The sequence below is a fragment of the Hemicordylus capensis genome, chromosome 9 (genome assembly GCF_027244095.1).
Source record: "Hemicordylus capensis ecotype Gifberg chromosome 9, rHemCap1.1.pri, whole genome shotgun sequence".
NCBI classification, from domain to species: Eukaryota; Metazoa; Chordata; class Lepidosauria; order Squamata; family Cordylidae; genus Hemicordylus; species Hemicordylus capensis.
The window spans coordinates 3,199,597-3,226,120 of NC_069665.1; the positions used below are offsets into that span (position 1 = coordinate 3,199,597).

Below are 26,524 nucleotides of genomic sequence, written 5' to 3' on the forward strand. Positions count from 1 at the left end.
CATCAAAAGGTTGTACCCCAAGACTCTTGCCCGAAATCTTGAATGAGCTGCTGCCATTCCAAAAACTGTGGCTGGGGATGATGGGAGTTGTAGTCCAACGACAGCTAGAAGGCCCAAGTTCTCCCACCCCTGGGAGCCAACTCTGAGCTAGGCAGACCGAAGGCCTGACTTGATAGGAAGCAGCTTCTTGTGTTCCTGTGTTCTCGGGTGCACACTGGCTTTGCCTGGGTTTCAGCCAAGGATAATGGGCACTGTAGTCCAAGGAGAGCTGGAGAGACTCAGGATAAACTAATGGCAAAACTGGGGAAGTGATCAATGCGCATCCCTGTCTGAAGTGTCCACCTCAACTAGTGCAAGCAAGTCTATTGATAGATATAAGTTTATTCGGTCATTGACCAGCAAAACAAGTCTATTGTCCAACAATAACAACAAATATTTATATACCGCTTTTCAACAAAAGTTTCCAAAGTGGTTTACATGGAGAAATAACAAATAAATAAGACGGAACCCGAAAGAGGCACCTTTTAACATGGTGATTCTCTTTATTGAGCAGCATGCAGGGGAGTAACTGGCCCTCTCCACCCCCAGCACAGCATCCCTCCAGTGACTGTTGCTGGTGTCTATCTTGTGTTTCTTTTTAGATTGTGAGCCCTTTGGGGACAGGGAGCCATCTTCATTTATTTGTTATTTCTCTGTGTAAACCGCCCTGAGCCATTTTTGGAAGGGCGGTATAGAAATTGAATGAAGAAGAAGAAGAAGAAGAAGAAGAAGAAGAAGAAGAAGAAGAAGAAGAAGAAGAAGAAGAAGAAGAAGAAGAAGAAGACAAACACCAGCAACAGTCGTGCAGGGGCAGTCCCAAGGAGGAGTCTCTCTGCTGCTGCTGCTGCTCCCTGTTGAGGACAACCAGACAGCAACTCTCTCTGGTTTGCCTTGGAGTAAGGCGAGCCCTGGCCCTGGACACTCACTGCCACCACGCCCCTGGGGCTGCTTTCATGCCAACCTAGATGTTGTCCCCTGCTTGGGGCGGCAGGAGGACTAGACGGATGAGGCCCAAGGGAATCCCCCTCTCCCCTTGGCTTTGCTAGAAGCCATGGAGCAAAGAGCGGGCCTTGTCCCCCTGGCGCCTGCTGGGCACATGGGCGGCACGGAAGGGGTGTCAGGCAGCTGCTGAGCGATCCAGGCCAGCACACGGCCTCCAGCATGCCCGCCGCCGCCGCCGCCGCCGTGCTGGTGCCAAGGCAAACGTTTCCTGCCACTGGCCGCAGTGCGCTCGCTCCGCCTCGGCCAGGGGGAAAAACAACAAGTGTTCACATTCTGCGAGGATAAAATCCCAGCAAGCCGGCAGGGAGGAGGAAGGGGAGGGACGGGCAGGCCAGGCAGGCTACATCTCCAGCTGAACAGTTGCTGCCTCTCAGCTGCCCTCCTGGATCCTCTGGCAGAGAGAGAGAGGACCAGGCAGGCCAACCACTGCTCCACCACCGCCCTCCAGGTCTCCCTTCGTGGCGATCCAGCCGGGCAGCCCTTCGCCAAGCAGGTCTGTGGCACCAGCTTCTTCTGCATTGGGGTGCATGGAGATCAGAGGGTGGTTGCGGGAAAGGGAGGCAAAAAGGCCAGCATCGCCCACTGCAACTGGGGATGATGGGAGTTGTAGTCCAGCGACATCAGGGGGCCCCAAACTGAAAAGCCCCTGCTCTGTGCTACATGTGTAACACCAATCTAATTATCCTTCATTCTTTTCAAGGAACCCTGGGAACTGTGATTCCGGGACAGAAGGCTCGGAATCCCTAGCGGAGAATTCTAAGCATCCTCCAAGTGCAGTTCCCAGGATTTCTTTGCCGGATGCCACAACCACTGAAGTGGTTTAAAACAGAGATGAGTTTACAAGAGCGGTGTCAACATCATCAGTGGGACCTGCAGCTGGGCTGTTCTAACCGCTGCTGTTTTGGAGCGGATGCTTCTCTCTGCACTTTTCAGACAGCGGGCTTTACCGCAAGACTTTACTGCGAGTTCGGGGCATAACAGATACTCCGATGTGAAAAGAGGATTGTTTTATCCCAGACATAAATCGGGCTGGGTCCCAATATGGAGAGAAAACGCCAAATCGTGTGTGAAGTGCTCTCTGAAATATTGCACAGACTTGGGGTAAATCTGGCCGCACACCCACCATCCTAAAGTAAAGTCGAAGTAAAATTGCCCTCTGAAAAAGCTCCTGCTGATTTCTGCAGACTGAGCTGTTGTGAAAGGTGCAGGAGCAAGCTGCCAGGAAGTTTTTCACATGGGGCTTTTAAAGCCCTTTAACTCGCATTTTCTCCAGAATGAGGGTGGGGTGGGAAGAGGTGCATTCACATGTCAGCAAGATTTACCCCAAAGTCCCTGTGAGTTATTGAGGAGCAGTTCACACACAATTAGGGTTTTTATGTACCTGTAAGGTGAAGTGTGCTGTCAAGTCGATTTCGACTCCTGGCACCCACAGAGCCCTGTGGTTGTCTTTGGTAGAATACAGGAGGGGTTAACCATTGCCTCCTCCCACGCAGTATGAAATGATGCCTTTCAGTATCTTCCTATCTCGCTGCTGCCCAATATAGTACCAGCAGGGATTCGAACCGGCAACCTTCGGCTTGTTAGTCAAGCATTTCCCCACTGTGCTGCATTAGAGTGTAGCCTGATGTATATCTGGGGTTAAAAAAAAAAAACAACTATTGTCAGTTTTTTGGGACAACTTCACGTTCTCAATAAAGCCTCCCAGTAAATTTGCAGTAAAGCTTGCTGTGTGTAAAAGTCCCAGGCGAGTTTATTTCCTGATCAATTCCAATCTTCATTTCTGTGCAGGGTGGAATAAGCCAGAATTTGGGGAGGGAAATTTTTGAGTTTTCCGATCGTCTCTAAGCAATGGTTCTCAACCTGTGGTCCAGATACTGCTGAACTACAACTCCCATCACCACCAGGTACAATTTATTGTTGCTGGGGATGATGGGAGTTGTAGTTCAGCAACATCTGGAGGACCACAGGTTGAGCACCAGTGGTCTGAGGGGGTTTGCCCCAAGGGGAAAGACCTTCCTGCTCTGTGGAGCTTTGGTCAGGCAGGATCCGAGCTGTCTTCTCACTGTGGCTCCTCCCTCTCCTCTCTTTCTGAACCAAGGTTAGCTGACGAAGCTGCAAAGGAGATCCATTTCCCTTCTCCCACCTACTGAGCTCAGTCCCGAACTTGAGACGACACAATGCTGCTGCTGCTGCTGCCCCAAATCCTGGCCCTGGTGGCCCTGGGCATTGTGCAACTGCCCCTTAGCAGCACCCAGGTAAGGAGGCAGAAGGGAATGGCCAGGCCTTGAGCCTGGAGACTGGCGGGGGGGGGGGCTGGGGGGCTTGCAGAGCCAGCCGGGGCCAGCGGGCAGAGCAGCTCACGAAAGCCCAGCTGTGCCTGGCGGCAGAGGAGCGAGGCCTGATGCTCAGGAGGTGGCGCGAACAGCACGAGGACCCTCGCAGCCAAGCAGAAAACCCCTTGGCTCTTGTGGCTGGGGATGATGGGAATTGTAGCCCAACAATATCTGGGGACCCTGGAGGCCCCAAGAAAGATCTCCACAAGCTGAACTTTGGGTTGGGGATTTGCCCAGACCGGTTCGGCAGTCCTTTTCCAGACCGCCGGACCGATTCGGAGGTCCGGCGATTCGAATGGTGCAGTGGGAGGTTACATTTATGGGACCAGGAGGTCATACCCACCCACCCCCGCCCCGCCACACATGTGTTTCCCCCATTGTCGTGGTGCCCAAAATCGCTGCACGGGGTGACAGCATACCTTCTTGCAGCCCTGGTCAGCATCCTGGCACCCACAGAGCCCTGTGGTTTTCTTTATTAGAATACAGGAGGGGTTTACCATTGCCTCCTCCCGCGCAGTGTGAGATGATGCCTTCTAGCTGCCCCGTGCAGAGATTTTGGGCACAGCGCCAATGGGGGAAATGTGTGGGGGGAAGAAATGTGTGGGGGGAAGAGCACCCTTGAAGGTAACCCCCCACCACTGAACCATCAGTTGGATGGTTCGTGCACACATCCCTGCCTTGGGTTAAACACTGAGGTCTGGCAACCCCAAAGAAGAGGCAGAGAAGAAATCGATACCCCAAGCTGGTCAGTCTCTCTGTTCCCAATTATAGCAGCTGGGGATTATGGGAGTTGTAGTCCAACTGTTGGGAGTTGTTAATTTTTACCCCCAGTAGGTACACAGAAGAGCACTAAGGAATGAGCACACACTCCAGTTCCAGAGTAGGTAGCACAGAGTTTAGTTGCTGCAGCTACTTAGAGAAAACACATGGAGGTTCTTGTAGAACAAAATAGTAAGTATTTATTGGTTAACTACAGCAGGAAATGAATTGCCTAGCAAGCCAGAGGTTGTCAGTGCAGATCCCTGCTAATATGTTTCCCAGACTATGGGAAACTCCTATATCGAGCAGCAGCCAGCTAGGAAGGTGCTGAAAGGCATCATCTCATACTGCGCGGGAGGAGGCAATGGTCAACCCCTCCTGCATTCTACCAAAGACAACCATAGGGCTCTGTGGCCACCTGGAGTCAAAGTAAATAAGTAAGTGGTAAGAAAGTAAATTTATTACGGTCCTTAGACCAGCTTAAGGAGTCGAAGACACCGACTCGACGGCACCCTAATCTAAAGGACAACATAATGAATAGGTAAGGAGGGAGAGAGATGTTTCCATTTACTCTCTAAGAATACAGGAGGGGTTGACCATTGCCTCCTCCCACGCAGTGTGAGATGATGCCTTCTAGCATCTTCCTATATCGCTGCTGCCCGATATAGTACCAGCGCCATGGGGATTCGAACCGGCAACCTTCTGCTTGTTATTTATTTATTTATTTGATTTGATTTGATTTGATATGATTTCTATACCGCCCTTCCAAAAAAAATGGCTCAGGGCTGTTTACACAGAGAAACAACAAATAAATAAGATGGCTCCCTGTCCCCAAGGGGCTCACAATCTATTGTTAGTCAAACATTTCCCCGCTGGTGACTCAACAGGAAATACCTGTTGAGTACATATCAAGGGTCATAGAGTAGAGACAGGTAGACGAGTTAGGCAGACCCTTACTCACTACCTCTACTCCCAATGCCCCTAGTGATCATTAGGATAGTTGGTGCAAAAGTGATGCACTGGAACTCCATCTCCAACACCCACAAAGCTGGAGAGCCTCACATTGGCCACGAGAAACCTGCTTCTTCTCTCTGCTTTATAAGAAATGAAATCTGAGCCATCAGGGAGGAGGAAGAGGGCTCTCTCCCCACAGACCCTGACACAGCATGGCTGTAGCCCCCCTGACGCTCACTCTGCTACCCTCCCAACAAGAAATATTACCAGAGCCGATCTATGGGAGGAGAGCTGGCCTTGTGGTGACAAGCATGAATGGTCCCCTTTGTTAAGCAGGGTCTGCCCTGGTTTGCATTTGAATGGGAGACTAGAGGTGTGATCACTGACAGATCTCTGGGTATGAGGAGGGGCCTGCTCTGGCGATAGCATCTGCACACTCGCATGCAGAGGGTACCAAGTTCCCTCCATGGCATCTCCAGATGAAACTGTAGAAGCAAAAAATTGCCACTGATGAAGACATTCTAGGCGAAACGCATTTGGCAAGGAATTCAACTCTTTATCTCTCAACCACAACACAACATTGAGACTATTTGGGAACATCTGCCAACACTTCTCCCATTTTCTGAGGACATATTTTACATGAGCTGTTGGGTTCCATCTTTCCAGCTGGATACAAAGAGACTATTTTAGCAAATCTTTATTGATTATTTTTCATCTATTAGAGCATATTCTGATTTGGATGTATCATATACAACCTAGCCTGGATAATTTTCAACCACCCCGTTTTATTTCTAGGATATTAAAACACTAGTGTGGAGCATTTGGATCCTTTTTTGGTGTCATGGGAGAGAGTCTTGACGGCAACCTTGGAGAAGCCACTGCCAGTCTGGGTAGACAATACTGAGCTAGATGGACCCAGGGTCTGACTCAGTAGAAGGCAGCTCTCTTATGTTCTTATGATCCTATCCCTGTCTGTGCATGCTTGCTGTCTTTCTGGGGGGCAGCGGGGGGCAGATATTCTGTCTCCAGCCTTAGTCGGTGTGACTGTGGGCTGTTCCTTAGCCTTGCCCGATACTTGTCCTCTCCCTTGCAGGGCTGCATGAGCAAACTGCAGGCGGCCAACACGATCCGGCAGCTGCAGAAACTTCTGTCCTCGCACGAGGCGGCCCAGCTGCAGAGCCTGCGCAACCTCAAGAAGCACCTGACCGTGCTGCACGGGAGCCTCCAGAAGCAGGCCGCCAAACGCAATGGTAAAAGGGCAAGGCAGCCCTTGGCGAGGCGGGGCAGGGGGTGGGGAGGCAGCCAAAGCAGTCTGGAGCAGAGCAACTTGGGCTGGGGTGGGGAGATGGGTTGGTGGGGAGATGCTCCCTCTATGGCAGCCATGCCCCGCCATCCTTTTTAACCTAACAACAGCCCTGAGAAGTAGCTTAAGCGGAGGAGCAGGAGACCTCTGTCTCTGCTTTGATTTCTGTCTCCACGCCAATGGCCTCATGTGCGCCCTGGAGACCTGGGCCCTCTCCTTGGCATGCACAGGCAATGTGCCTTTCGGGGAGGAGAGCTGGTCTTGTGGTTGTGAGCATGAACGGACCCTTTTGCTAGGCAAGGTCTGCCTTGGTTTGGAGTTGGAGGAGAGACTGTGTGCGTCTCCGATTAAGACTGCTGGTTCTCCGCTGGTTCTTAAGAGACAGCTGGAGATGTGCCTTTTTAATCAGGCCCTTTGGTTGTCGAGTTTAAAAGTTCATATTGAGATTTCCAACAGTTTTAATCATTTTAATGTTTTGTTAGTGTTGGTTGTCTAAATGTGTTAACTGCCTGGATGGATGGATGGAGGGCGGGAGGCAGGGCGGAAGGGAGAAAAATATTAAAAACAAATAAATGCATGTGAGCGTAATAAGATGTTCCCCTTAAGGGAATATCCTTAAGGAAATATCCTCTTAAGGCCAGAGCTCAGTGGAAGAGTACCTGCGTGTCTGCACGCAGAAGGTCCCAGGTCCCATCCCTGGCAGCATCTCCCGGTAGGGCTGGGAAAGACTCCTGCCTGAAACCTGGGAGAGCCACTGCCAGTCAGGGTAGACGATGGACCAACCCTCTGACTCACTACAAGGCTGCTTCCTCTGTTTCTGTGGCAAGCCAATGGGGCGTCTTCCGACACTGGTGGTGGTGGCAGCTACCCAGGCAAGCATCTTCATTACATGAACCAGGAGTGGCCCAGGAGGTGCTTGTGGGGCACAGTGAGCAGGCGGTTTCCATGTTGCTCACCCATCTCTTTGGCTGGTGCCCCCCATTCCCCAGAGAGCTGTACTCTCCCGCCAGCGCCCCTGAATGGCAGGAGGCTGGGCAAGAAGACGGCCGTGGGCCACGAGGTGCACTTCGTCTGCTCTCTCGGCTTCCTGCTGGTGGGCTCCGAGACGCGGACCTGCCTGGACAACCACACCTGGAGCGGACAGCAGCCTTCCTGCAAAAGTGCGTGAGTCTTAGCCCCAGCTCTGGGGGTTGTGGGGCGGGAGGGGGGTGGATGTGGGGAGGGTCACGGTGTGCTAAGAATAGGCACCGTTCCCCCACCCCCCTTCACTCTAACCCCTGTCAGAGTTTCCCCTTCTCTGGATGTTTTTAAGAAGGACCTAAAAACATACCTGTTTAGTCAGGCCTGTTTTCTTTCTAGTTTTAAAGCTTTCGGTTTTTGAGTTTTTGTTGTATTTTAAATTGTTTAAATTGTGTTAATGTTTTGATGGTTTTATATTGTGAACCGCCCAGGGTCTTTTTTGTATGGGGCGGTATATAAACGCACTATACTAAATAAAAGAAATAAATATCGGCTTCCACCTGGCCTTGTGCAGCCACAGCCAGGGAGGCAGAGCCAGGGATGGGGCCAAATGCCGCCAATCCCATATTCCAGGGTTTCTCAACTGTGGGTCCCTGGGTGTTGTTGGATTACAACTCCCATCATCCACAGCCACAACAGAGGCTTCTGGGAGCCTCTGTTTCTACAATGTCAGAATCAAAGGAAACACGCCCCTTCAGGACATGTTAGCAAGGTTATACCATATTTACCCAAATAGAAGCCTACTCTGAATTTAAGATGACCCCCTGATTTCTATCATCAAAGAACTGGGGGGCGGGGGGTGGCAAAGTGTGCCATCAAGTCTGTGTCGACTCCTGGCGCCCACAGAGCCCTGTGGATGTCTTTGGTAGAATACAGGAGGGGTTTACCATTGCCTCCTCCCACGCAGTATGAGACGATGCCTTTCAGCATCTTCCTAGATTGCTGCTGCCCGATACAGGCATTTCCCATAGTCTGGGAAACAGACCAGTGGGGATTCGAACCGGCGACCTCTGGCTTGCTAAGCAAGTCATTTCCCCGCTGTGCCATGAAGCTGATATTGGTTGTTGTAAGTGGATTGTATACTTTGGGCTGTTTATATTTATATATAGTTATAAGTAGCAACAGACAACAGAAACGGGGCATCTTTCTACCCTCTCCTAAGCCAGGAGCCCGGTTTTGAGGGAGCCCCCCCCCCCCCCGCCACCGCCGCCTTTGCCCCATGCCATAGAAACTGGCTTTGTGAGATTCCACCCCTTCTCCTCCCCTCCATGTAGACATCAATGATTGTGCCAGTAACCCCTGTGCCAATGGCGGGACCTGTGTGGACGGCACCCACCGCTACAGCTGCTTGTGCCCGACTGGCTGGACAGGCAGCACCTGCCAGGTTCCCCTGTATTCCTGTAAGTACCAGGCGGGGGCGGCAAAGGGGGAGGCTGGCGTAAGAGAGGGGCTTGTGGCTGGCTGCCCCGCCTGTATGTGTGACTTCCGTCCCCTCCCTCTGCCCGTCAGCTGGGCTGCCTGCAGAGCTCCTCACGGGCAGAACTGGGCTGCTTTTGCATGGCTGGTCTTGGGGCAGGAAGCATATATCACCCCCTTTGCTAAGCAGGGTCCCAACCACTAAGTGTGGCTTGCATTTGCATGGGAGACTACATGTGAGTGCCGTGAGTGCCCTTAAGGGATGGGGCCACAGCTCAGGGGAAGAGCTCCTGCATCAGGGGTGGAGCCAACATTGAGCGACGGGGTTCAAAGAACCTGGGCCGCCAAGGAAAAGGGCCGCCGGAACCCCTGTTGCACATGACATCACATGCAAAATCGGGCATGGCCGATCACCAGCCTCAGTCCTCCCAATCTCATTTCCAGGCAGTGTTTGCTGCCTGGATACATGTATCTCTGGAGGGAGAGGAAGGAAAATAAACGCTGCCAGGCAGCAAACACTGCCTGGAATTGAGATTGGGAGAGCTCTCTTGGGGATTTCTGGAGCCTGGGCATGGCCCTTTTGCACGTGACATCACACACACGACGTACCTGGGTTCTGTGAATGTGTAGGTTTGCAAGAGGCCTCTGTTAGGAGGCCAAATCCAAAAGCCCCCACCCATGATTCCTCTCTGTGATTGACTCTCCGGGGAACTGACTGCTGCCTCTTGGCCACAGATTGGGTGACGCTCAGCAGCAACTCGTCCTTCAGCCGCCAGGCCCGCTGTGCCGAAGACCCCCTGGGAACACGCCGGTGCAGCTGTGACGCCGGCTTCCAGATGCGAGCAGGAGGCGTCTGCCAAGGTAGGAGGGGGGAGGAGCAGGAGCAGCATGGCCCTCCTTCCTGAGAGGTGGTGGTCTTGCTTGCGCCTCCCTCGCCATCTCCCATCCCTCGAGGCCCTCTTTTTCCAGTGCCCTGCCCAACTCAGTGGTGGAGGATCTGCTTGCCTGGACGCAGAAGGTCCCAGGTTCACTCCCTGGCAGAATCTCCAGGCTGGGCTGGGAAAGACATGCAAAGCAGATATTCTACCACTGAGCTACAACCCTGTCCCCAAATGAGACATTCGTTCTGTCTGTCTGTCCAGGATTGCCTGGGAACCCAGGAAGCTGCCTTATCCTGAGTCAGACCCTTGGTCCAGCTAGCTCAGTATTGTCAACCCTGACTGGCAGCGGCTTCTCCAAAGTTTCAGACAGGAGTCACTCCCAGCCCTACCTAGAGACGCTGCCAGGGATTGAACCTGGGGCCTCCTGCATGCCAAGCAGACGCTCTTCCACTGAGCTACGGCCCCCTCCCCAAGTCACTCGGGGATGTCACCCATTTTTTGGAGGAGGGACCTGTGCATCCCCCTCAGCCTGAGCCCCAGTCCCCCCAAGAGCTGAGCAGGGGCTGGCGGTCTTTCTCGGCTTTGCAAGCTGTTGCCTGCTCACCTCTCGCCTTGCTCCAGATGTGGACGAGTGCCAGCTCTTCCCGGCCAGCCGCCACTCTCGCATCTGCACCCACGAGTGTGTGAACCTGCCGGGGTCCTATCGATGCACCTGCCCGGGGGGCTACCTGCTGGAGGCAGACAAGAACACCTGCAGCGGTGAGTGCCTGTGGATGGGGGTGGAAGGGACGCGAGTCGGACAGCAGACCGGCTGGGGCAACTCCAGGCTCGCTCACGGGGCTGGCTGAACTAGGCCTCCTAGAGGCTCAGGACGCAGCAGAGACCAACAACTAAAGATTTGGTTTATGCTTTGGAGGCAAATAACAGATTTTTATTTTTTTTAAGCCTTTGGGCAAATAGCATTCAGGACAATGGGGCGAAACACACAAACCCCAAAACAGAAACAAAAACCCAGCAACAGAGAGAGGGGACTGTGAACTGAGGACCCGCCTACCACCGGTCTCGTCAGTGCAATTGGTCATCTTCCCACACTAGTGTTGCTTCAGCTCATGCATGCAGTGGCGGGGGGCGGGGGGGTGTTTCTGGAGTGAGAAGGGCCTGTGGCTGGGGCTCCTCCCATGGGCTCTTGGGCCTTCACCAAGATCAAGCGTCCTCCTGCAGCTGCTCCCAAGCCACAAATTACAGAGCAGAGCTTTTGCAGGCAGTGACCCAACTCCACCAGCTGCATTAAGCTGGGGGTTCCCAACAGCACCTACTAGTAGCCCTAGGGGTACCTGGGGATCTCCCGGGGGTACTCAGAGCCCTCCCGCCCCTCCACGCTGCAGCCACATTAGTTGTTCCCCAACTGAGGATCACCAGCTTGAAGCCAATGCATCCTCAGCGGTGTGTCCACTGCAGAAGGGGAGGGAGGGAGGTGAAGACCCTCCTCCTCTGTTCCTGATTGGCTGGTTGTGTGCTGAAGCTCAGTGTAACCCTCCCCTCAGCTTGATTGACAGCCTTCAGAAAATTAGCCCTATGTACTCCCATTGGAAGTAAACTGGTTGCATAAATTTCAACTGGCGTATTCATGAGTAGCTTAAAGGTCAAGTGTGCCATCAGGTCGGTGTCAACTCCTGGCGCCCACAGAGCCCTGTGGTTGTCCTTGGTAGAATACAGGAGGGGTTGGCCATTGCCTTCTCCCACGCAGTATGAGATGATGCCTTTCAGCATCTTCCTATATCGCTGCTGCCCAGCGGGGATTGGAACCAGCAATCTCTTGCTCCCTAGGCAAGTTACTTCCCTGCTGCACCATGTAACTGGAATAGCCTGTCTCTTACCTGTTAAAATTTCAAATGTGTGTGTGCAGATCCATACACAGGTTAAAAATCTCTATGGGATTCCTGAGCTGAAGGTTTGCAACAGAAGGGGCACGCTTGTTAAAACCCCTCCTTTAAACAAATTAAGTCAGGGGAAAAGCAGCAGGGGGGGGCACTCAGGAGAGAACTAAAGACAGATCACACATATAATACAAGCTGCAACTGTCCGGGGTGCTAAATCTCAGTGCAGTCTGTATACTTCCATACCACCCAACGGTCGGGGCACTCATTTCCAGGCACTGTTTCTCATTAATGTGGACATTAAAAAATAATAATTGCCTCCCAACTGTCCAAAATACAGAATCGGAGACAATAGCCCAGCTATAAGTTGCAGTCTGCCAAATTTCCAGGGCAGGGCAGGGACTGTAGTGCCTGTTGGGGATTTGCTGGATTTGCTGGATTTGGTGGGGCCTGGTTGGAGATCAGCTCAGAATGCAAGGAGCTCCTCCTTCTCTTGGCAAGATGTGAATGAGTGTGCCGAGAACCAACACAACTGCAGCCGCGGACAGACCTGCATCAACGTCTTTGGCGGCTTCCGCTGCGTGCGGCCCGAGTGCCCCGAAGCCCAGCTGAACACCAGCTACGTCAAGACGTCCCCCTTGTAAGTGCCAGCAGCTGCTGCATCTTCTTTGGCTTTAGGAGGTGCCCTATAAAGGCGGCTCTGGCCAGCTGCCCCTCCACACCCGGCAGGGCGGAGCTGGTCTTGTGGCGGCAGCAAGCAAGCACCCATTGTCCCCCTTGCTAAGCAGGGCCCAGCCTGGTTTGCAGTTGCATGGGAGATGATGTGTGCATGAGCACTGCAAGAGATTCCCCTGAGGGGATGGGGCCGCTCTGGGAAGAGCACCTGCATGTTCCAAGTTCCCATGAAGGTCCCAGGTTCCCTCCCTGGCAGCATCTCCAAGACAGGGCTGAGAGCGAGACTCCTGCCTGCAGCCTTGAAGAAGCTGCTGCCAGTCTGGGTAGGCAATACTGAGCTAGATGGATCAGTGGACTGACTCGGTAGAAGGCAGCTTCCTGTGTTCTTATGTTTCTATCCCTGTCTGTGCATGTTTGGTGTCTTTCGAGGGCGGAGGGGGGGGCAGATATTCTGCCTCCAGCCTTTGTTGGTGTGACTGTCGTGTAAGCCATTCTGGTATGACTCCGGATAGGGCAGCTTCCTATGTTCCTGACTGACACCGTGCATCTGACTTGAGGGAATGCCCCCTGAAATGAATGACAGGGAATGCCCACGGAAATGCCCTGATGCTTTCCCAACAGCCTTAGGAAGGCATAGAATTTCCAAATGCCCACTGGCCATTCAGCAATCCAATGCATGCCATGGCCATTAGGAAGGGACCCGTGCATTTCACTGGGCATTCCTTGCCATTCATTCTAGGATGTCCTGGCATTCGCTCACTGTGGGACTTGCATGCCGACGGCCCCGAGTTTGCTCCCTGGCAGCATCCACCGCCAGATTTGAGCCAGTGCCAACCAGCGTAGACAGTACTGAGCTCGATGGCCCAAGCGTCTGGCTCTGATGGAGGCATCTTCCCTGTGTCCCGATGCATTCTGAAGGCCCCAGGTTCAAGCCGCAACTTTGCCGCGGCTGGTTGCAGAAAGCATCGCTGGACTCTGTAAGAAGCTCGATTGCTTGACTCCGCATGCAGCTTGTCCTGACACGAATCCAGGCGCTGTTCTGGGCCAGCCCTGACCGGCGCTTCCTTCTCGCCCCCTTGCAGCCAGTGTGAGCGCAGCCCGTGCCCCATGGACAGCCGGGCCTGCCAGCGAGCCGCCAACTCCGTCTCCTTCCACTTCCTGCCGCTGCCGTCCAACCGCTCGGTGCCTCGCGTCCTCTTCCAGATGTCCACCAGCCGCTTTGTGGGTGACAGCTTGCGCTTTGCCATCTTGGGGGGCAACGCCCAGGGGAAGCTGGTGGTGCAGCGCTCGGACCGGCACACCGGGGAGCTGGTGCTCACCCGGCCGGCCATGGGGCCCGCCACGCTCGAGGCGGAGCTGGAGATGAGCGAATTTGCGCAGAAGGTCCTGCTGGGGAAGCACATCTTCAAGGTCACCCTCTTTGTGTCCCAGTATGAATTCTGAGGCCCAGCAGAGCACCTGGAGGAACGGTCGCCCGCGGACCTGACGGCCCCCACTCCTCCTGGCTGTGGGTCTGGGCAGGTGCCCCCCAGATGGTGCTCCGAGGCACACCGACCAAAAGGGACCCCCAAAGCGTGCCTTGGAGCATTGAAGCCACCCCATCGGCTGCATTCACCCTATGCCAGAAGAACCCACGTAGTACGGACCCCCCCCCCGCTTCCAATCGCCATCGTCTTGGAAGGAGGGCACACTAGGGGACCCTGTGGCAGCCCAGCCCGCGGCTGACAGAAGTGGGGGAAGCCTAGAAGCATCACTGCTACCCCAAAGGGAATGGATGGCCCGTCTTTGAACCATGAATGGAGAGGATCGAGACTGGGCCAGTAGTCAGCCGCCGAGATTCTGCTTTGCATGCAGAAGGTCCCAAGTTTTCTCCCTGGCAGCATCTTTAGGCAGGGCTGGGAGAGACCCCTGCCTAAATTTCTGGAGAGCTGCTGCCAGTCAGTGCAGACAACACTGAGCTCAATGGACCAAGGCCAGCAGAAGCAGCTTCATATGTTTGTAGTATTTGAGGCTGGGGCTGTAGCTCATGATAGAGCACACACTTTGCATGTAGAGAAATCTCGGGTTCAGACTCTGGCAGCATCTCCAGGTAAGGATGGGGAAGGACCCTCAGGGAAATCCAGCAGGGCTGCTGCCCGCCAGAGTAGGAAATACTGAGCTAGATTGACCAAGGGTCTGACTCAGCAGAAAGCCGATCCATATATATTAGTGCTGTTCACAGAGGTGGGGTTCCAGGAGGCAGTATTAACTGGGCGTTGATGCCATTGCAAGACCAGTCCTTAGCCCAAGAGAAAATGTGTCTCTTTCATTTTTAAGAGCTGAGTGAAGTACCCCTCCAGTATTAAATCCTGTGCCTCAGATACTAAGGAAGCTGAGAGCATGGCAGCGCCAGAAAACTCCCCTCTTTCGTTGCACTGCCCCCAAGCAAAAGATGAATGCCAGAGTCGACGAGCTGAAAGGGGGGGAAAGCACATTAATCTTTGTGATGCCAGAAAAGAGAGACATGAGCAGGAACCCCTTGAATTCCAGAGAGGGGCCTGGGTGCTTTGTAACAGGGATGGCCAACATGAGGCTCCCCAGCGGTTGTTGGACTATAACTCCCATCACCCCCTGCTGCATGCATCAGGGATGATGGGAGTTGTAGTCCAACACAACTGGTGAGCCTCAGGCGATCCATCCCTGCTGTATAAGATGCAGGTCTCGTCCTGAGCTTTCAAACATGACAAAGCTAGTTCCTTCCAACTACTAAAAAGGGGTTTAGTCCTTCCCTAAATACATTTTTAAAAACAGTGGCAGAGCATCTGCTTTGCATGCAGAAGGTCCCGGGTTCCCTCCCTGGTGGCAGCTCCAGGAAGGGCTGGGAGGGACTCCCGCCTGCAACCTTGGAGTAGCCACTGCCAGTCTGGGCAGACAATCCTGAGCTAGATGGACCCAGGGTCTGACTCGGTAGGAAGCAGCTTCCTAGGTGATGTTCCAAGCCTTCAGGAGCTGGAATCCTCACTAAGCAGGCAGAGACATGGGATCAGGTTATTCTGTCCCCTTGTTCCAGGCACCACCACCAGCAGGGAGGGACCCCCCTCAGGCTCCTAGTTGCACAATTGCTGGGTTTGCCAAAGACACTTGCCCCGACTGCTTTACAAAGAGGTTTGCGTGTTCTGGCTTGATACAAGGAAAACTGAAAGGGCAACGTATTGTTAAAAAGAGCCACTTTGCTAAGCTGATGCCAGTCATTAAAACGTGACTTTCAACTAGGCATGGCAGAGGTGTGGTGGTGTTGGTGGTGTTTCTAACCTGCAAACAGTCCAAAGGGTAGACCTGGAGGACAGGTCTGTGTCAATGGCTTCTCGCCTGATGCCTCTGAATCCCAGTTGCCGGGGAGCAGCAGCCACAACAGGATGGGGGGGCCTGCCCTCCCCGCTTGGCTGTGAGCTTCTCAGAGGCATCTGGTGGTGGGCCACTGTGGGAAATGGATCCAGGATGCTGGGCTGGATGGGGGCCTCATCCAGCAGGGCTGCTCTTATGTCCTTCAGCAGCGGCCCCCACAGTCACTGCCCATTTCCCTTTTGCTCCCTGGAGACGTCACAGCCCATACGATGGGTTTCTTTTCCAGACTCGAAAAGTGTCACACACAATTGCCTGGCCAGCGGGCACAAGCGCTTCACGGCATGCAAAGTGCTGCCCCTACGCAAGTAGACTACGCTAGTAGCCTACCGGACTACTAGATCACTAAACTTTCCAGGCTCTCCATGCTAGCTAACACTGCCCTCCCCCTCCAAAAAGCCAGAGTTGGGGGTCAGAGGTTGTTCCGTGGAAGGAGCAAAAGTACAGGCTCACTTCAGAACTCTATCGCCCTATTCAGACATTGCGTTGTGTCTGTACACATGTACATTTTTGGGTGTGGTGAATGTAACCGCATTCATGTTAAAAGCGAGCCTGCAATCCGGCTCCCACGGGCATGTGCAGGGCACACTGTGTAGAGGTTCCCCTGAAATGCAGGATACCGGCAGGAATGCTACTTCCAGATCTGCATGCAATGTGCTATCTAACTGTACCTGTACACAGATCTATACCTATGAACACTGGACACAGAAGCCCGATTCAGACATTAGCCCCATTCGGAGATTACCAGCACTCTGAATTTAAGAGGACACCTCGCCCCCCATTTCTAACATCAAAGAACTTAGGAAAAAACCTAGATTTGGATCCAGGTAAAAAAAGATTATTTTTTAAGCTGTACGCGAGTGCAGTTATCCCAAAGCACGGTGGAACTTCTGCCCCCTCACTCTCATTCACACCCCGCCGATGCTCTTCACAGTGACAGCAGTCTGTCTCTGGAGTCTGTACACTCAGGCATGCTTTTCTGAGTAGATGACTGGGCATTCATTTTGAAAGTAAACCCAGGGACAGGCCCCTGGCATATGCAGGTACTGAGAGGACATGGGACTGCTGTATGTGTGTTCAGCATGTGTGAATAACTGGACCTGTGTACACTGTATACTTGTGTTGAGTGTTGAACTTAACACGCAAATAGGTCTTCTCTCTCTCTCTCTCTCTGGAGAGTGGATGCAGCTGCCTGAGCAAGAAGCCAGGGAGTCAAGCTCAAGGTCCCAGACATTCCTAGGAAACAGCCCACAGACTCCATGGCAGGAGTAGGTAAAACAACTCTTTATTGAGATACAAACCAGGCAGCGTTGAAAATTCAACCCGGAACAGGAAATATCGGCTGAAATGCTGCATGGTGAAGATGCAGCTCCCTGGTTGGCAAACAGGATGAGACACAGGTGGCCGCCGTGTGCGCTTTGGACTGAGAGTTCTCAGGATTGGCTTCTGCCAGAAAAGTGGCCAGTGGCTGTGACAAGGTCCTCTTTCTGTCGGCCAAAGAGAAGCGCCCTCTGCAGAGAGGCAGGCGAGAGCTGCGAACGGCGTCCACATCCCAAATGAGTCAGGGAGGGTGAGAAGTATCCCGATCCCTGGCCACGGCGCACTGCTACGGCAGGCGAGCAGGGAGTCAAGAAGGTGGGGTGGGGTGGGGTGGGAAGGAGCCAGGTCTGTCGGGTCACATTCATGAGCGTAAGGCACTCCAAAGGGGAGGAGACGTTTGCCCAGCGCTGCATCTCTAGAGCCTGTTCCACAGAAGCGACGCGGGCAAGAGCTTTCCGTTTAAAAACAATAATGATAAGGATATGAATCATAATAGTAATACAAACACCCTCCACCAGCTTAGGAGTTTGTTCCTGGAAGGAACGGCTGATCAAGGAGGGCGGCGTTAAAGGTCAGAATGAACAAAACATGACTAAAGTGCATCCGAGAATCCTCAAGGAGTGCCTCCGGGGGGGCGAGGAGGGAAGCCTGGCGCGTTGTGGCATCCCCCCGCCCCCAAGCTTGTTTGGAAAAGCAGGAGGGAGAAAGAGAATCCGCCAGAACAGGAGAGCTGTACTGGAAGGGGGCTGGGGGAAAGGAAGGCAGCCAGCAGACCCCAGATCCCACAAGACGGGCTCCACGTAAAAGCAAGGGTCTGAGCTTTGTGACCGACCTCAACTCTGGCCTGCAAAAGTGCATTTCTAGGTGGACTCCGAATTAGGCCATTTCTAGTTTGCTAACAGATGGAATCATACATGGCCCCGGAGAGCTGGGAGTGATTTGGCAGAAGATTCCCTTTCCGTGGGGCAAACACACATTTCTTCTATTGCACCGCTGCCTCTGGTCCAACAGGCTTTTGCAGGTTTTTGAAAGAGAAAAACCCAGACCGCCTGTCTGACTGGAGGCAAAAGCGTGAGAAGCAGCGTCTCTTTGAAACTCCTGGGGATGGCGAAGGAAATGAACGTGCCATCTGCCCAGCCTCTGCCAGGGCCTAAATGGAAGGTTTCAGAAGGCAGAGAAGGGGGGAAACGGAGGAGAGGCCCGGTCTTTGCTCCAGCGGGGCCAACGTCCTTGCTAGGGCAGAGGTCCGTAGGCTTGTCCACACAGCCCTGCAGAGGGTCAGAGGAGTGCCCAGACAGGGCTGGAGAGCTGCGTGCATGCTCCCAAGTGGCGGCTGTGTGTTTGCGAGTGGCAGTCGTGTGCTCAAGGCTGGAGGAGGGGAAGGAGTGATCACGTGGGAGCTGGGCAGGACCACCTTTTGTCCACCTCGGTAAAACGCAAGGGACAGGCTGTGGGAGGCCAGCTCCTCGCGGTCATGCTCCCCTCCTCCCCAGATCTTTGCAAATGGACGACTGGCGGTCAAGAGCGGGCACAGCTCTCCTGCCCTGGCTGGGGGCTCCTCCGACCCTCTTTAGGGTAATGTGAACGAGCCCCGGGGGTTTCACAGACAGTGCCGCTGCCTTTGTGGGGAGGTTATGCCTGGCAGGTGTCAAGCCACAGCCTTCCAGCAACTAGCACAAGCAAGGCTGGATTCTGCCTCTATTTTGCCAGGGCAAGGCAGACCCTTTCTGGTGGGGACAAAGCCTCTTCCCCCTGCACATAAGTCCAGTCAAGGGGGAGTTTACAGTCAGACCTCTCCGGCCTTCTTGCCAACCGAGGAGTGGAAGCAGGCTGGAGTTACTGACACTCTCTACCAGAAAAAGCAGCTGCAACAAAAACATTGCATGGCAGGACTTCTGAAACCTGGGCCCCCAGTGCTTGTTAGACTACAACTCCCATCATCCTCAGCCACAATGGCCTGAGGGTGATGGGAGTTGTAGTCCAACATCAGCTAAGGACCCAGATCTGAGAACCCCTCCTGGGGATGATGCTCAGCCACTCTGGGTCTACAAGCTTCCCAGATGGGCAGAAGAGATGAGTTACAGAGCCACCTCACGCACACGACGTGGAGGGGGACGACGGAGGAAGAGGAGCCAGGGATAGGTCTTTGCTAAAAGGAGCAGGGGCTCGGTCCCAGACACCAAGCCGCTGGACACACACAGGGCGAGGCTGTTTGGCTCCTGCAGTGCTTCGGTGAGAATCTCACACATTGCACGGGCAGCCCAAGATGGAACACACACAGAGCAAAACAAAGAAAGAAACCAACAAACCCAGAGAGCGGAAAGAGTAAGTGGTGGAGGGGGAATCCTGCGTGCAGCAAGTCCAGAGGCCGTTGTCTGGGCAGTGCAATTCACAGACACGGAGGAGGAGACACGGCAGAAGAAAGAGGCCCCCACACCACCACCAGACAGTTCTCTTTCAGCACCCTTCCACCAGGGATCCTCGCTCTTGAGGACCCAGCCACTGTTGGACTGCAAGGAGCATCATCGCCAGCTGCAACCCACTGTGGCTGAGCATGATGGGAGCTGCTGTCCAACCCCATCGAGAACCCCCTGAGCGACTCCGCATGTTCAGACCGGCTCAAGTCTGCCTTGTGGAGGGACAGCTCTGGAGCAGCCGGCCTCCGGGGCCCCCTCCAGCAACAGAGCGCACCGAGAGAGGAGCGCTGCAGGCGGAGAGGAGGGGAGGTGTCCCTGCTCCTGCACCGCTGGCAAGAGCAGGGGGTGCGAAGTGCTATCGAAAAGGAGAGGGAAAGCAGACCCAGGAGGTCCTGCAAGGCTGCATCCTGCGCTCTTAGGGCGGGTTCAGCAGTATTCTCTGCAACCGGGATTCGCAGGCGCGGCTGACTACAACTCCCATCATCCCCAGCTGCAACAGCCTTTGGCTGGGTTGTAGCCAGCCACCTCTGGGGATCCTTGTTACAGAGAGCGCTCGTGTTCAGGAGAGCAAGCGCTCACTTCTCCACCCCACAGAGCCCTTTGGCCTGGAGCTGAGTGGCTGGGACCGCAGCGACAGGAGTGTGTATATCAGGGGGAAGAAAAAGAAAGAGAGAGAGAGAGAGAGGAGATCTAGAACGGGAGAGGCAACCTTGGCTCTCCCGCTGTTGCTGACCGACAACGCAGTCCGGCACCAGCTGCAAAGCCAAGGCCACCCACTCCTGGTCTAGGATGTACAAAATGTAACAGACCCCAAAGGCTACACAGAGTCCTTCTGTAGCAGCAGCAGCAGCAGAGGTTGGGCATCGCTCCTGCCGGCCGGGTGGCGTTACTTCCCCTGGAAGCCGCTGAACTCCATGGCGTCTTTGCGCCGGCGGGGGGGCATGAGGAGGGAGCTGAAGGGGTAGAGCTTGGCCTTGGCCTGGAAGAGCTGCCCGGCGATGTCGATCTCGTACTCGCCCTGGTTGACAAAGTCGGGCGTCACCAGCTGCTCCTCGCCCGTGTCCGGGTGCGGGTTCTGGACGAAGCCCAGGCAGACGTGCCGCTCCAGGGTGTAGCTGTAGGCGCTGCTGGTGGTCTTGCCCACGTAGTGGCCGTTGCGATAGATGGGCTCCCCCCACCAGGGCCAGAGGTCCAGGTCCGTGTCGTGGTCTTCCAGGATGAACATGGTGAAGCGCTTGGACACCCCCTCCTGCTTCTGGCGCATCAGGGCCTCCCGCCCAATGAAGTCGGTGCCCTGGGGAGGGGGCGGGGGGGAGAGAGAGGGGGGCGCTCAGCAGGGGCAGTCAACAGGGGGCTTTTGAGAGAGAGAACCAGAGGAGGCGCTGCTTTGGAAGGGCTGACATAGGGACACAGGGAGCTGCTGCCTTTTACCGAGTCAGGCCATGGTCCGTCTCGTGCAGGGCCGTCTGCGCTGACTGGCAGCACCTCGCTGAGATTCCAGACAGACATGCCCAGCCCTGCATTTCCCAGCTGCCAGGGACTGACCTGGGACCTCCTGTACGTAAGCAGCTGCTCCACTACTGAGCTACGGTGCCGTCCCATAAGGCAGAGGCGGGCAAACTTGCGTCCCCCAGCTGTTGTCGAACAACAACTCCCATCATCCCCCGTGGCTGGGGATCATCCCCCGTGGCTGGGGATGATGGGGGTTGTAGTTCAACCACAGCTGAAGGGCCAAGCTTGCCCAACCCTGCCCTCAGGGGAAGATCTTACAGCGCTCACATCATGTAGCCTCCCAACCGACTGCAAACCAAGGCAGACCCTGCTTAGCAAAGGGGACAATTCACGCTTGCTACCCCAAGACCAGCTCTCCTCGACATAGGGACACCGGAAGCTGCCTAGTACTGAGTCGGACCCTGGGTCCATCCAGCTCAGTATAGTCTACCCAGACTGGCAGCGGCTTCTCCAAGGTTGCAGGCAGGAGCCTCACCCAGCCCTTCCTGGAGGATGCTGCCAGGGAGGGAACCCGGGACCTTCTGCCTGCAAGCAAAGCAGATGCTCCATCCCCTCGGGGGAATCTCTTACAGCGGCCACATGTCGTCTCCCATCCAAATGCAAGCCAAGGCAGGCCCTGCTTAGCAAAGGGGGCCACTCCCGCTCACTGGTGTAAGGCCCGCCCCCAAGCTCAGAAAGCCCCGCTCCGGAGCACAGAGAGCTTCTGTTTCGGCGGCTCCCACCCGCGCCCAAGCCCGGCTCCAGCAACCCGTCGCCCCTGCTTGCGTGCACCTTCTCCAGCTTAACCCGGAACTCGCGCCCACATTCCAGAGGGGTGGTGAACGCATCCAAGTCCTGGCCCCAGAAGGCAAAAAACTTCTCAATGCGCAGGCTGCGGAGAGCGTAGTAGCCCGAGTTCCGGATGCCGTACTTCTGCCCCACGCTCATCACCTCGTTGTACACGTGCAGGGCGTACTGCGGAGGGAGAGACAAAAGACATCATGGGCGCCACCAGGTGGCCCAAGGCGGCAATTTCTCCGCAACTCCCTGGCACTGAGACCTGGCAGCCGATACAGCCAATGGCACAACCCTGCAGGCAGCAGAATTATCCAGACCCATTAAAGTAGCTGCCAATGCGACTCTAAATCGGCTACCATATTTACCCGAATAGAAGGAGACGCTGAATCTAAGGCGATGCCTTAACGGGCAGAGATTAAATACAGCTTATACCTGTATTTACCCCAAAGGAAGAGGACTCTGAATTCAAGACAATCCCCCTATATTTAACAGGAAGGAATGCAGGGGCGGGGGGACCTTATCTTGGATGTGGGTAAATACAATATACTGGAAAGGGTGGCACAGTTTCACAGTTTAGGGCAGAAGTTCCCAAGACTGGTTCAGGCTGGTTAGACCACCCTCTGGAAAAACAGGGCCTGGGTCTCCCCAGTGGCAATGGGCCCAAAGGTCCCACAAACTAGGGAGCTCGCCCAAGGCCAGAGGAGCCTCTCACCTCAATTGGGATGTAGAGCATGAATCCTGGCTCTCCGGTGTGTGTCATGCTCATGACACGGATGCCGTTGGCATAGCCCACGCTCATTTCCTGCAGAAACAGGGACCAAACGGAGAGGGTTCAGGTTGACCCAGAACATAGGAACATAGGAAACTGCCATATACTTTGTCAGACCATTGGTCCATCTAGCTCAGTATTCTCTTCACAGACTGGCAGCGGCTTCTCCAAGGTTGCAGGCAGGAGTCTCTCTCAGCCGTATCTTGGAGATGCTGCCAGGGAGGGAACTTGGAATCTTCTGCTCTTCCCAGAGCGGCTTCATCCCCTAAGGGGGGAATATCTTCCAGTGCTCACACCTCTGGTCTCCCATTCAAATGCAACCAGGGCAGACCCTGCTTAGCTATGGGGACAAGTCATGCTTGCTACCACAAGACCAGCTCTCCTCCCATGAACAAAACCCAGAGACGAGAGAGAGAGAGAGAGAGAGAGAGCAATCACGCACTCTGCCCAACGCGGCAAAGGTGAGCAGCTGCCCAGCAGAAAGAGCTGGACTCACTCCTAAAAGCAGTTCTGCCATGGAATAGGCAGCATTTCAGTGGAAGAGGGGAGAAAGAGCCAGCTGTAGGTACAGGATGTCTCAACTTCGCTGGGACTAGGCCAATGATCTTCACTATTTTTCAAGTGGAGGCCAATTTGGGGGGGAAAAAAAATAAAGACACCCTTAAATACGAGAGCCATTTCCCACTGTGCTGAGAGTACTGCGTGTTTCTCAGTGCTGGGCCCTTTAAGAGAGACGGAGTGCTCTAGGAGGAAAGCCCCGGGAAGGGCTACGCTTCCCAGCACTCCGTGCCCACCTCCCAAGATGGTGCAGGGGCTCAAAAGAATTAAGATTCCCTTCAAGGAGCCCTCCAGTGCTCAATCATTCGCATGTTATGTTGAACACAGGTACAGAAGCACGCTTCCTGTCTGAACCATGCATTTGAAGGGCCCAAATCCAGGTTCACCTTTCAAATGAACACAGGTCGAGTCATTCACACAAACACACTCGTACAGCACAATGTCCGAACTGGGTTGTAGCCATTGTTGCTGGAATGCAGTAACACCACTACTCCTCTGGAATGTCTAAGCAGAGGAAATTCCCCTCCTCCTCCTCCTCCTCACACTCAGGTGACTGGAGAGAGGTCCCATCAGCAGACCATTAACATCTACTGGCCAAGAGGCGAGATGGAGGTTTCTCTCGGAAGGCTCCCTGGCTTGCTGGGTGAAAAGCTGCTTTGGGTGGGCGGGGGGTGCTCAGCAGAGGGCTGCCCCATCTGGAAAGGCTCCTTTGACCAAGTGCGCCCCCCCCCCGCCCTTCACAGGCACCAGAGGATGGACACAAGATCCTCTGTCTGTGGACAAAAGGGCTGTGTAGTTTGGAGAGCGGTCAGAAATGCAGACGGTACATCCGTAAGAATAAAAATAAACAAGCTCACAAGTATTCTGCACACGCCAGAATCGCTCAAGACATTCCAGAGTGCTCATATTTCTGCAGGGCACACAAGCCCCCCCTTTCAATTGCCTTGCGGCCAGCCAATTTACGACCAACTCCGCCACCCTGCTATAATTGGGGAGGGAGGGGTGCGATTGGAGGCAAAGCCTCACTGGCTCGTGGGCACTGAGACCCCAGTGTAGGTTTTCGACCTTACAGAAATGTACCTTCTCGCGCGGGCTTGGGAAAGCTTCACATTTCAAAGGAGGAGGAAGGCAGCAACTGGGGAAGACAAGCGAGGCAGTGTGGTGTGGAGGCCAAGAGACAGAGCCTCGACACACAAAGTGGCCTCAGGCAAGCCACCATCTCTTGGCCTTGGGGCAATTCCAAGGGCAACGGAATCAGGCATGTTACCACTTTTTCCATGACTGCAGCCGTGAGCAAATCTTCAAGTTGACAGTACGTACACCCACTGTACTAGCAAGGGAACATCTCCCACTATAAGGCCATCTTTTTACAAAACCCTTAAATACTATAGATATTGTCTGAAATGTCCAAAACACATCAGAAACAGAACCAGCAACTATGCCCAAAGATTCGGATTTTGTTACCAATGTATTTTGAACATTTCAGGCACCATCTATAATATTTAGGGGTTTTGTAAAAAGATGGCCTTAGGAGATGTCCTCTTGCCAGTGGGTATCTATAGTATCAATTTTAAAATCTGCTTGAAAAATTTTCAACACTCATTGAAAAAGCGGTAACATGTCTGATTCCGTTACCTTTAGAATTGCCCTTTGGCCTTCCGACCTGCAATACATGGGAATAATAACGATGATCTTTCTGGTCTTGCTGAAATAATGCATTGGGATGTGCACAAAACACAATCTGGACACCAAATCGCAGCACATCCCTTTAATGAAGGGATTACACATCCCCTTTCAGATGGAGGAGAGCAAGTCCCTACCTGTTCCTCCACCACTCGCCACCACTTCCTTAATCGCAGTGCCCCGCTCAGCTATCATTAAGTGCCAGCAGCAGATGATGATAGCGTGGAGGCGAGCAGTTGAGGAGCAGGCCCCTGCTCTCCACCATGTGACAGGGGATGTGTAGTCCCTCCGTTAAAGGGACGTGCTGCGATCCGGCAGTCCGGATTACATTTTGTGCACATCCTTAATAATGTATATGAAGCACTCCGAACATTCAAAAACATAGCTTCCCATCCTTGAATACCCAGATACTGTTGGACTACAACTCCCATCATCACCAGCTGGGGATGATGGGAGTTGTAGTCCAACATCTGGTGGCCCAAGCAGGGGAGTAGCAAGGTTGGAGTGGGCCCTGGGACAAAGGTGAAGATGGGCCCCTGTCTCCCCACTCTTCCACCTCCCCCCCTCCGCCTACACCGTGTAGAAGAAGTGTAAGGACCTGGTAAAAACCAAAGCATTGTTGGCATGTCCTTCCTCTCACAACTATGCAAATAATATCACACACTCCCCATGCACACATTCGGAACAGACGCACTTGCACATGTGCATTCCCCTGGCTCAGAGGGGTTTTTTTTGAGAAATCTCCTGGAGAAGACTTGTCTTTTACGAAGCCAAGAGGAGTCCTGCGATCGTGAGCCACCAGCTTGCCAGTGAGTCAGGGAGATGGGAGCGGAGAGAGCCAAGAGTGAGCTGTCACCCAGCTGGTGGGCCCTCCTCCTTCAGGGGCCCAGGGACATTTGTGCCTCCTTGCTCAATGATTGCTTCACCCCTGGACCCACAGGTAGGAAGCCCTGCCTGAGAGCACAACAGTCTTCAACACCTCCTAGCCTCAGGCAACCTTTTCCACATCACTTTGTGCATTAAGGGGCCCTGACATGTTTGCTCCAGAAACTTCTTGCTGCAGAAACCTGTATCCTGCAGCCTAAGCTCAGCAGTCTTTCAGGAGAGTTGGTCTGCTATTACTGAACTTCCCAGGGAGGAGCCCCCAGGTTTCCGCAGAACACATTTTGAAGACCACTGAACAAATCCCACTCCAAGGCGACGCATGCACACGACCACAGGTATCCCAGTGCATGCCCCTCTGTCCTACGCATGGCCTCTCTCTCTCTCCTCCCTGCCATTGTTAAAAAATAAATAAAGAATCCAAAAAGCAACGTACCTTGCAAAAGAGAGAGGGGAAATGCTCTGGGGTCATTGGTGCATAGGACAGCTCTGAGAGGACATCCACGGCACGTGGGCCAATCAGATTGAGAGCTGAGCAGAGAAAAGCAGAACATTTGTGACCTCTAAGTGGCCGGCAGCAGTCAAAGGGAGGGCCCACACCATCAGCTGCTCCCCCCACCCAGATTTCTTTTGACCTCTCTCACAGCTCCACCTCAGGGCTGTAAAAAAAAAGTGCATAAGCCAGCTGGGGTAGCGGATACCACCTGGGTGGGGATGAATGCATGCACCCTGTGATGTTTGATAAGGTCTGCACCCCTGGAGATGGGAAAGAGGAGAGAGCACTGAAAGACCTATATCATCCAGGGCTCTCTTGTGCCTTGATTGTCCTGACCATTGGGCCTGCAATGGCCACATTTGCAAGGATGCCTTCAATGCTTTTAAAGGGTTTCGAAACACAAGGACCACTATAAAGTGTTGTCAGTGTTATCAGAGGAATGGAAATGAAGATTGGCAGGAACGTTCTCC

The 26,524-nt window shown here is 54.0% G+C and overlaps 2 protein-coding genes and 1 non-coding gene across 8 annotated transcripts in view; 1 reads left to right on the forward strand and 2 right to left on the reverse strand.

Moving 5' to 3' along the window:
* Positions 1 to 1,337: 1,337 nt before the first annotated feature.
* Positions 1,338 to 15,512, forward strand: LOC128334158 (fibulin-7-like). 2 transcript variants are annotated; one of them, XM_053270485.1, is made up of 9 exons: positions 1,338 to 1,534; positions 3,140 to 3,296; positions 6,181 to 6,337; positions 7,380 to 7,550; positions 8,685 to 8,810; positions 9,562 to 9,687; positions 10,329 to 10,466; positions 12,086 to 12,224; positions 13,342 to 15,512. In XM_053270485.1, the coding sequence occupies exons 2-9, from the start codon at positions 3,219 to 3,221 to the stop codon at positions 13,700 to 13,702; spliced, it is 1,296 nt and encodes a 431-aa protein (XP_053126460.1). In that variant the 5' UTR covers positions 1,338 to 1,534; positions 3,140 to 3,218; the 3' UTR covers positions 13,703 to 15,512. The 2 variants fall into 2 exon arrangements, with proteins under 2 accessions (XP_053126460.1, XP_053126461.1); XM_053270486.1 differs by having other exon boundaries at positions 3,145 to 3,296.
* Positions 10,101 to 10,170, reverse strand: TRNAA-GGC (transfer RNA alanine (anticodon GGC)). The gene has a single exon. It is a non-coding gene; the product is annotated as a tRNA-Ala (tRNA).
* Positions 15,513 to 16,909: 1,397 nt separating the features above from the next.
* The window catches only part of PDPR (pyruvate dehydrogenase phosphatase regulatory subunit), a 28,670-nt gene continuing 19,055 nt past the window's right edge, over positions 16,910 to 26,524 (reverse strand). For all 5 annotated transcript variants that reach the window (XM_053271313.1, XM_053271310.1, XM_053271314.1 and 2 more), the window contains 4 exons: positions 25,995 to 26,089; positions 22,379 to 22,468; positions 21,661 to 21,843; positions 16,910 to 20,671 (listed from right to left, as the gene is read on the reverse strand). In XM_053271313.1, the coding sequence (XP_053127288.1) occupies positions 20,264 to 20,671; positions 21,661 to 21,843; positions 22,379 to 22,468; positions 25,995 to 26,089 (776 nt within the window). In that variant the 3' untranslated portion in view covers positions 16,910 to 20,263. The remainder of the gene's footprint in view (positions 20,672 to 21,660; positions 21,844 to 22,378; positions 22,469 to 25,994; positions 26,090 to 26,524) is intronic.